This window comes from Astyanax mexicanus, chromosome 19 (genome assembly GCF_023375975.1).
Source record: "Astyanax mexicanus isolate ESR-SI-001 chromosome 19, AstMex3_surface, whole genome shotgun sequence".
In the NCBI taxonomy this organism is placed as follows: Eukaryota; Metazoa; Chordata; class Actinopteri; order Characiformes; family Acestrorhamphidae; genus Astyanax; species Astyanax mexicanus.
In genome coordinates this window covers 33389813-33400833 of record NC_064426.1, presented here as the reverse complement: position 1 = coordinate 33400833, position 11021 = coordinate 33389813, and the positions used below count along the sequence as shown (strand labels likewise).

The 11021-nt window shown below is 36.0% G+C and overlaps 1 protein-coding gene across 1 annotated transcript; it reads right to left on the bottom strand.

The window, feature by feature from the left end:
• Positions 1–4382: 4382 nt before the first annotated feature.
• hoxb1a (homeobox B1a) lies at positions 4383–7822 on the bottom strand. Its single transcript, XM_007232243.4, has 2 exons — positions 6479–7822; positions 4383–5781 (listed from the first exon to the last, which is right to left on the bottom strand). Exons 1-2 carry the CDS (start codon positions 7104–7106, stop codon positions 5465–5467), a joined length of 945 nt encoding a protein of 314 aa, XP_007232305.2. The 5' UTR covers positions 7107–7822; the 3' UTR covers positions 4383–5464.
• Between the last annotated feature and the right edge of the window lie 3199 nt (positions 7823–11021).

Genomic DNA, 11021 nt, shown 5'->3' with positions numbered 1-11021 from the left:
TATTTAGTGGTAATTGGTGTAGATTGTAAATGAATTACTGTTAATTACTTTATAAATTAGTAGTCGGTGTGAATTATTTTAGTAAATGAATTATTTTCTTGCCGATTGTATTACGTGCCTGTGCGGCCGGTCAGTGCATGGGTTTGGTGAGATCACCGCCATTATGACACATTCAGGAGCAAGTTAATAATAATACTCATTATTATTATTATTAGTAGTAGTAGTAGTAGTAGCAGTAGTAGTAGTATTCCCTTTTTGTGCTGTCTATTGGTGTTGATGTAATTAAACGAGTTTGTTATTATTTTTAAAGTTTATGATGTTTTTACTTATTTTCTAGTAAGTAAGAAATCATATATTCTAAACGAGTTATAAATATTGACCGTCACATTTTAGTGGTAATTTCGTAAATAGGTTTTAGACATAATGTTCCTTACAAGCATGTCTGGGCTAAAATCGAAACAGCTAATGTATTTAAGTAGTCTGAAACTAGTTTGTCGTCATGATGTTACAAATGTTTTTTTTTTTTTCCAACTAGAATTAAATTCGAAATTCCGTGCATATTTTCTGAACTTAGCAAATAAGTAATATATTATTATTTAAACATGAATTATAGATTCAAATAAATTAAGAAAACGATATGTAATTTGTGTATTTAAACTTTTTTCAATTATATTTTGATTCTTAGGTTTACATTGTCCCATTTATTTGTTTTTATTTATTTATTTGTTTATTTTGTCTTTTTCTATATATGAATGTGAATTATTTGATGGTAACGGCAACAACATTATCCCCAACTAAATCTCTCTGTTTTAGCCTTACATAAAAACTGGTGACAATGTGCTTTTTTATATGTTAACATGCAAAGGAATGGGACAATCCGTCACTTTTATTTAGATTCAAATGTTACTGAAAAATACTATTACTACCTATATAATTGAATATGCGGTCGATAATTTGTGTGGAAGCCCAGGGAATGTTATAGTTTTTGTCTACAGAAACCCTATAAAAGAAATACGATATACGTAAAACAATACACTTCATTGCAATTCATAATAAACGTGGGTATTTTTTTATAGTAGGAGTGGAGTGGACAGAGTGAAGCTGCAAAGTAGGAAAGATAAGAGAGGTGACCAGGGCGAGGTGATGGCCCGGAGTGGCGCTGAGGGGAGGGACCCACGTTTGACCTCGATGAGGCTGAGCTAGAGCAGCTCCTCTCAGGCTGCCCCACTACGCCTCTACAGAATTAATTTGGGCCTGAACTCTAGGTGAACCGAGGCCGCAGAGAGCGGGACTGGCAGGCCGGAGCTGTTTGAGGCCGGGGCCCGGGGCAAAGCCATCCTCCTGTGCAAATATTGAGGCAGTCCGTCAGAGGGTCGGTGGATGAAATGGACCTGTCAAGTCCGCGTAAACTTTGGGGAAGGGGTGAGCCCACGAGAGAGGGAGAGCCGGAGTGAGAAAAAATCTTTGGTAAAGTCGTTTCCTCAAATGTTGGTAAAAAAGCCGCCCCTCCAAACTTTAACGACCTCCTCACACTCTTCCCATCTTTCGCCACACCCGCTTGTCAGCACCCTTCCAGTCATTCCCCTCGAACCTTTCACCAGAGCCTTTAGAGGAGCGGTCTGAATCTTGGTAATATAAATGTGATGTCTAATTTTAAGAAATGTCTATAAAATGCTGTAACTTGGTGTGCGCATTTTAGCGTTGAATGAGATTTTTGATTGGGGAGATGTAGAGGGATAAATAAAAATTACAAACATAGCACTCAACACCAATTATATTCATTAATATAAAGACCACACATTAGAGGATTGATTCCAAATAAAAAAATATATATTTCACTTCACCCAAGTTATTCTGTTTTAGTGTATTGCATTTAACAGAAATTATGCGAACGTCATTTGATGCAAATCATTTATTTCATGCATATATAATATACAGGCAATTAAAGGTAAATCAAATTACATTTTACATCTTTTAATTGATTAAAATCCATTGGTGAGTTAAAACTAGTTTGTTAAAGGATTTGTACGTTTTTAAATAATATTTTACCTTAGGTGTATGGAGAAAAAAAACAATTACAATGCTTTAATAGTATTCAATCGTAACAGCTTTTGTACGTCATTGTCTTTTGAAAGTTTAATATGTTCTATTCCACAAAGATGCAATTAAGAACAACATAATAACAGTTCTCATTTAGTTATTAAAGAAGTGACAACATTTTTACTTGAGCATCAGGTTGTGTTGAAATGTTATGTACTTAATTACAGCTCTTGTGTTTATGATGACATGTGATTAATAGCTTTTCTCTTCTGTACTTCCTTTACCACACCACGCATTATGATAGTTGACGTTCGTTATTTTGTATTGAATTTGAACGTCAATAAAACTGCATCTCAGTACAGTGCAGATATGTAGACCTAATATAGTTTACTGCAGTGTTATGCTGGAAAGCTACTTAATGAAAGTTGATAAACACTGGTGTGTGTACAAAGTTTCAGCTTTGTGATTTTAACACAAAGCATGTTGAGTAGTGTTTGTAAAACGAATGAAATACAGTTTTAGCGTGGAAACTTCCAAAGTGGAAGGGTTCACCTGAAGTTAAGTGTGACCTTTGGTTAAACCCGCCACTGTGTGTGCTGGGCTGCTTTGCGTTTCAATGCAGGCTCGAGATGGTGACCGCGGGGAACAGGGATTTGATCAAAGGCCGTTTTAGGGGGTACAGGACAAACGCCCTGAACAGCGTGACTGAAATCCACACCAACTGGGCCAGCAGATGGTCAGGAAAGACTTTTTTCTGGAGAATGTTAGGCGATGTTTCTAGTTATGATTTAAGACAATTTGTCCTATAAAGTGTTACGAGCCACCGATGCTACGCCCTCGCGTACTGGAGCGTAGTATGTAAGATGAACTGTGTGTTAAACGCAGTAAAACTAATTAGAAACTTGAATTATGAGCTTCATAGGCAGACCACAAAATATCTGTCTTTGTATTTTGATGCTTGAGGTCTAGCTGTAATCCATTCTTTCAGCAAGAAAACCACCCAGGGAGTGAAACAGTAAATAAATAAAAAATAGCCAAAGTGCAATAAAGTTTAAATTGATATTATTCCCACTTTCCTCTGTGTTTAAATCTGCACACCTTAAAAAATATTCACAATTCACAAAAAATTCTGAGTTGTAGAGTACTGTACTTTGAGTATTTTGGGGGCGGGGGGGTATACATATCTTTTGTCTTCTAAGTGGCACATCTCATTTGCAAAACTAGTTCTATAAAAAACACTTTAAAGTGTATATAAGGCAAAAAAAAAAATACCTTATTGGTTGCGTCTAAAATTAAGAAAGTTATGAATCGAATTCAGGTTTCAGGTTGTATGGTAGGCAGTAGATTTTTGTAATCGTGTTTGATGTTAATAATAATAATAATAGTAATAATAATAATTTATTCAGTTCAGCACGTTGATAGTTAATTGGACAGGGATAAAGCAAAGTTGTAGACTATATTTTTCTTTCAATAGAAAAACTCCATTAAAAAAACTTTATTGTCCAATACTAGGCTTAATCCATGTCTGAGAAAATGTCCCAATGAGTTTGGCTTTATATCAGAGCAGGTTTGCTGCTGTAGTGCCACTAATACAACTAATGTGACAGGGTTTACTTATTTACTTGTTTAGAGATTGCAGAGGTAAAAAGGTCAGCTTGAGCCACCCGGGACGTAGAGCAACATTCCTGTACCGAAAACAACACTACCTAGCTGGTGGTCGCTTTCTCAACCTGTCTGAATGGCGTCAAACCAAGCTACGGCTCTGTGCCTACATTAGAGCACATTAAAGCCTAGGCAGACGTGAACACTGAGCATGGTGCACCAAAAAAAAATGTCTCATTTTAATCACTTGCCAAAATTATTTATACACTAATAAAGTGTGTTTAAAAGATTGGACCTTTTTAAAGATAAGCGCTGACTGTTTTTTTTTTTAATTAAAATGATTTTGTTGCTTCTATGTATTTTACTTTCCTATTTTAGGGGTATATGTTTGTCAACGTTAAATAATAGCAGTTACATTGTTTATTACATGAGTAAAAGATTAGATTCAGTTGACATAATTTTTTGCACTGACTGTCTTACATATTAAATATTTCCGATGAAAAGTTATTCAGTAGAACAGTAATCATGTTTACATGTTTATTTGTAAAATTATTCTCTGAATTTAAATACTACTTTGCTAAAATAACCAAATTTAACATAGGGCAATTACTTTTTAAAGTTTAAAGATAAAAATCAGGCAGTGTAAAAATGTATCCCTACATTAGAGCAATACATAAATATATAAGATTCAACATATTAAAAACATTACATACACGCCCAAACTTTAAATGTTCATAATCGACTGTGTAAAATATTTTTTATTATTGTTTGAGGTAGATACACAATTAAAATACGATTTTCATAAAATAATACAGACATAAACTAATAAAACTCAGCCAGTCTGTTTTTACACAATAAAAGAAAAAAAAATACAGCTTTATCCAAGTTGTTGGTCATTTGCAGTTAGGATGCACATTTTGTTGATTTTCTAAGTTCAACACATTTCTAAAAACGTTGTTTTTCCATGTTCAAATTAAGCGGATAAACAATCGTTTTGTTTTTTTCAATGTGCACAATGAGCATGTTTTTAATGTATTTACACTTAGAAAATCAACAACATATAAATTACCAGATACCCAAACTTTTGCATACGACTGTATCAATTTCTGAAACGATTTTTAAAACAAAAAGTAACCCTGTATTTGTTCTAAAAAGTGATCGCTAACATTCTCAAAATTAATTGTCCGTGACATGGTGTTGAATGGGCTCACTAAAACAGACCTCCAAGTTAAGAAATCCCCATTTAGTACATTGCACCGTGCTTTTGGTTGCAGTTCACTGAAATCCAGTTAAAATAACATACATGTTCATGAAAAAAAATCGTCCATAGATTCCCATCTGAGGTGCATCGCTCCAGTGGAGGCCTACCCTGTAACCGTGTAGTGCAAACGGTTAGATTAACCTTTATAACATAGCTAGGCATACTATCCACCATCAAATCTCAAAATTACATCTAAATAATCACAAAAACACTATAACAGCAATAAGTCACTATTTGCCTTTATAGGCTCCCTGTATTAAAAAAGGCCAATTTAGAGATTTGTAAACATGCTAAAAGTGCACTGCCCTAGAGCAAACCCTGAATTACTTTACTTTCAGCACTGCAGAAGTGGTCCTTCACTTAAAACTAATAGTCAGAATGTTTTCACCTCAGCAGTATAGGATGCTCTGTTCATATTTCCCTCAGTCCTTATGCATAAAATATATAGTACGATTATTGCATGTAAAGTGTGTTCGTTTACAAATTGTAATGTTTAAGATATAATTATGACGTAGAGCTTGTCGGTTGATTTAGTGCATTAGGTTCTGCCTATATAATTCTTCAAGACTCAGGACTTGGGGATGCGCCTGGGGACGTGGAGGTGGAATGGTCTGAGTTCTCTTCGAAGTCCCTTGACACAGAAGATGAGGCAGTCGCGAGTCCCTCTTTTTCGCGCTTCTTCTGCTTCATTCGCCGGTTCTGGAACCATATCTTCACTTGAGTCTCATTCAGCTCTAGCGTTGCGGCGATTTCTACGCGCCGCGCGCGGGTGAGATACTTGCTGAAGTGAAACTCCTTCTCTAGCTCTGTAAGTTGCTTCGTGGTGAAGTTAGTGCGGATTGTGTTTTGTGGACCCAGTCCAAACTCGGCCACTTTCGCTGCAAAAAAAGAGATAAAAAAAAGTTTGAATAGTTGTGCAACAACATTTATGCTTTTAACAATGGTCAGTATTTTTTTCTGCATAGGAATCGTGTAAAGTGTAAAAAAGTACACACATATATACACACACGCTTATGTTTTAGAAGTGTGAGTGGCTACATTGAAACTGAGGAAAATTACTGATGGTGACAAAAAAACTTTGTATTTACTTTTATTATTTTTTAGTGAGCTCACAGCAGGACACATCCACGCGCATGATGTATGTAAATCAATACCGCCGAAGATGCGTTTTACTACTACACTATTTTGTACAATGAGTCAAAATCGGGGTCCCCTGCGTAAGAGGTGGTATTTTTAATCATTGTCAGACAGCTATTGATAGGGTTCTGGGGGAAATCCTAAGAACACAACCAAGGCCAACGAAAACGAATGGAGCACAGCAAGAGTCGGGGACAAACTAAATATAACAAAGTTGGGGCATTTCCTAGGGCGTAAGAAAGCATGTCTGCTGGATGCATTAGCGCGAGGGGTAACGGGCAAGGAAGGAAGGATTTTTGAGTTTTTCTTCGACCGTCCCCTGTAAGCTGGCATGGATTTAACAAATTTGATTAATTAACTATATGTAAAGCAGTGATTACATGACTGAAGTGATTTCTTTATAACCATTGCGATAAAAGAGGGGGGAAGCCAACCCACCAGTTTTAGGAGGGTTTCTTTTTACTTTCATCCAGTCGAAGGTCTTCCCTGGTATTTGATCCGAGTCCCTCTCCTTTTCCTGGAAGGATGAAAGGTCGGCGTATGTGCCCTGGCTGTAAAGTCTCTGGTGGTCTTGGCCCTCGAGGCCGTGATGTTGATATGGCGCAGCCGGAACTGCACCCTGCGTCCCGCAGTATGCACCGGCCAACGTCCCATAATTAGGCCCCACGTTTGGAGCTACAAAGCCAGCAGATTGATAATACATTCCATCCTGGTCGTGGTTCATGAAATACTGGTGGTGACCATAATCCTGGTTAGCTGAGGCCTGTGCTCCATAGCCCGAGTTTCCGGTGCCACCGTAAGATAGGCCCATACCACTGTGAGAAGTTTGGTGCTGGTGATGCGCGTAGCCTCCGCCATGGTGCTGATGTTGTGCCGTGGACTGCGACGCACTCCCCCCTCCGTAAAGTCGTCCATCAGCGTTATAGCTGTCATTTGCTTGAGCAGACTGGAAGGGGCCCGAGAAAGCCTGATCCAAGTGATGGTATCCAGACTTGGACGAGTAGCCGTTGGTTCCACGGTTACAAATTGTGTACTCCAAGAAAGAGTTCATTCTGGAATTGTCCATGCGCAGCTAACCGATGAGGGGAACTTGGAAATGTAGGATTTGCCTGTCGTGCGACCCGGTAGCAGTATGACATGAGAAAAAGGGGAATGCTTACATCCAGAGTATTTGCCTGTGCTTCCCTATAACACATCTTTACCTCAGCTGCTTGTCACGTGACCCATCACGGCGCCAATGGTGAGGGGACCTCCAGAAGTTTGTCAGCACACGGCGACCATCCATCACGCGCTTGACATTTGCATGACAAAGCCACTTCAATCAAACTGGCCCATCAATCTGATAACAGCACGAATATGTCAAACCCCGCGTGAAAGACTCGGCCGAAAGAGAGAATGAGAAACGAAGAAAGGGAGTTACAAATGTTCTTTTGAGATTTCAAACCTTCTTCCCCTCTTTTCTCTTGCGTCTCCGTATCACTGTGGAGATGCATTTATGTAAACTGCTTTAAGATATTGTGATAATTTTGTTCGTTTCGTCTCTGTTTAATGTATAAAAGCGTGCACTGTATTGCTTAATGCCGTTTATTTCTTGTTGGTGTTCTGATATCACAGAAGGTTTATAGAGAGTTCAATATCTGCATTCTGGTTTGAAATCTATTTAACACTTGAATTGGAAGTGACGGCATCGTTTTCAGCCCGGGTCCCAGATAGGCTTTGGACCCTTCTAATTAAATCAATAGCCTGATCCGTTACCAAAACGAGGTTAGACCGACAGCAAGCCTTCTGTTGAGCCCGGACCAACAGGAAAACATCGCGAAAAGAGTTTCCCCCGCGTTGCTTCATCACATAACTATGTGGAGTGTTAATTTTTGCATCTGCATATCTGATTGCGCATATGCATTTTTACCAAACCCATTTAGCCTAGGCTCGCTCTAGCCAGTACACGCGACCACACTTCGGATTACCTGACAGGCGTTGGCGGAGAACACGGAAAGCACGAAAGGGCTGCAGCTAATTATTAATGGCACTGACAATAGTCTAGCAAATCTCCCTGTTCATAAAAAGACCCACGCTCAAAGGAGGGGGCTGAAGGATCTCGAATATATTTGCTCACGGGTACATGGAAAGACAAGAGCAACTAACAATATGACGCCCACAGCAATTTGTTACTTGTCAGGATGTTTACTGCCGTATCGCATGTCTTAAGAAGTGATGGTTGTGCGGCCAAAAGTTCAGAGCTTGTTAACCACACTTAACTGGCGATAACTTCTCTATGAAGCGTGCTGAAATCTGAAATTCCCTCCAGCTAAGTATCCTATTGAAACATACTACATTTGTCAATGGGTAAATAATTATTGGATGAATTACCCTGAAGCCTGCTCATTTTCTGTCTACACGTCACCTCCACAGGTTATGAAACACCGTGGGATAGTGGAATATTGTAGACATTAGCAGGTAGACATTAGCACCCCCCTCCACATCTGTGGATTTTTGTAGTGACACATTAGAGCTAGACTTAAATTTGACTTTAAAATCCATTAAATAATTTCTAAAAAAAAAAAAAAAAAAAAAAAGGCAAGGCAAAAACAGAATAACCGACCTTAGTGTTTTTACGTCAAAACTGAAGTTATGATTTTGATAATTAAGTTTTTTTTTCTGTGTCGAATTCGTTTTGTTTTTGTTTTTAAGTTAAATAGCAAAATATATTTTATTCACGTGTCAGTCTTAATTTTCGTTAACATTTTAAAAAACATCAGTGGTACTTACTAAAGCTGGATTCCTTATCAGATTGTTGTTAATAGTCCGGTTGTTAATAGTTCTATAAATAATTACGGGAATACCATTCCTAATTAATTGTCATTTAAAAAATGTCTTGCTGCCATGTGCCTGTATAATCTGTATTGCAAGGATCGATCGGTTTAGTTATGTGTGTATAATCATAGTTACCGTAGAAAAGTAGAAAACGAATCTAACAAGAATAATTATTTACATCAGAAGTAGCTATGTTTCACACTATTGACTTGCTACGTGTTTGCTACGCACTTTTATCCACCTAGTGGTGAAAATGAGGAGGCACAAGGAAAGCAACAAAGCCATTGCATTGTCGCCTGGGTGCGCACTTTTGTGGTTCCATGAATATGTGCTAAGCAGCTTTAGTTAGCCTGGTATTTTAAACACATACTGCATGATTTTTGGATTAATATGTATGAACCTTGTCATGTCAAGCAACTAAACCAATATGATAATATACATGATAAAAACAAATACAGCAAAACAAAAAATAAATTAAACACATTGGTCTAAATTGTTATACTTTAGACCAATACATATCATTTGATAAGTAAATTACCAAAGCTCCTCAAGTATTCAAATTATTTTTATTTTACATTTAGGACATCAATATATACTATTTATTGGTAAGAGAATGACTGCTTGTCTTTGTTAGAAACAGCAGTTTAAGGTTATAAATGCTATCCAAAGTTCTAGAAATGTAAAAGTTATTACAACAAAAAATCCCAGTAAACTTGAATGTATTGTGCTTGTGGACAGTTGGAGTATTCACCAAAAAACTGATCAACGTAATGCTTTACTAACTTTAAAGAAAAGTTTAAATGAGCTTCTGGTTACTTGTCTTAGTTTTCTCACCCTATTTTGAAGACTGCCAGTTAGAGTTTTTGGATGTAGTAATATGTAAGACACTTACAAATATGTTCATTGTTAAGCCTGGAAATAAAAAACACAATTACATTAGATAAAATGTTGTAAAATGTATTATGTATTGTGAAATTGTTACCATGAGGCCTTACACATGGCATTCAACCAAAGTTTTTAGAATATGGTGAAAAATGCAGTCATTAATTACAATCAATACTCTCTGTGACAGCTTTTTTTTTAATAATACACAACATATAGTAATCTCTCAGGTTGAGAACTCCTAGGAATTGTTGAAACTAAATAAAAGTTTTCTATACTAACAGTGAATAGGATAAACAGCATATGGGTGATTGACATTACGTGGCCTTTTTTTTTGGTCCAGTGTGTCAGAAATATGTAAATAATTGAAGAATATGTTAAAAACTGTGATTTTGTTAACAATGCTGTTTTATATGAACTTACAGAGCATTCGTGAGATTAACATTTAACATTTTGTTTAATCAATCATTTATTAATAATCCTGGTGTCTACTTGTGAGTCTGCATGACACCATGTCATTTGGTGTGACATTCAGAATTGTAAAAAAAAATAAATTAATAACATTGAAAAAAACATTTTGGTTATTTATCATAAACTCTTCAATGTGACATTTAGGGAATAGTGCCAGCAAAGGTTACAAGAATTTTGTTACTTTTCTAACAATACATTCGCAACATAATTTTAAATATTTTGAAAGAATTATGAAAATAATGCAAAAGGTAACATATTTTCATGTGAACAATGCTATACTTTTACTTAGTAATGATAATGAATCAGGATAAATTGACTTACATTATCACATTATACCCATTTTTAATTTAATACACAATAAATGTCAGGTCACACCATATGACAAGACCGTAAACTAGTGAATAAATGTATATTATATATATATATATATATATATATATATATATATATATATATATATATATTTATACCCATTTATATATATATATATATATATATATATATATATATATATATATATATATATATATATATATATATATAAATGGGTATATATATATATATATATATATATATATATATATATATATATATATATATACACACAAAGAATCGGTAGTGATTTCTGTTTTAATTTTAATATTTTTTTTATAAACATGTTTTAAACATGCATATACAAAAGTTTGTAATGTGATACTATTTGTGTAGCATCAACTAACTGAGACCATATTAACTAGCATTACACAAAGTGGTAGAGAGGGAAATGGGAGGCCATCCTTCCCACCCAAAGAGAGTACATATATGTTCTGATAGA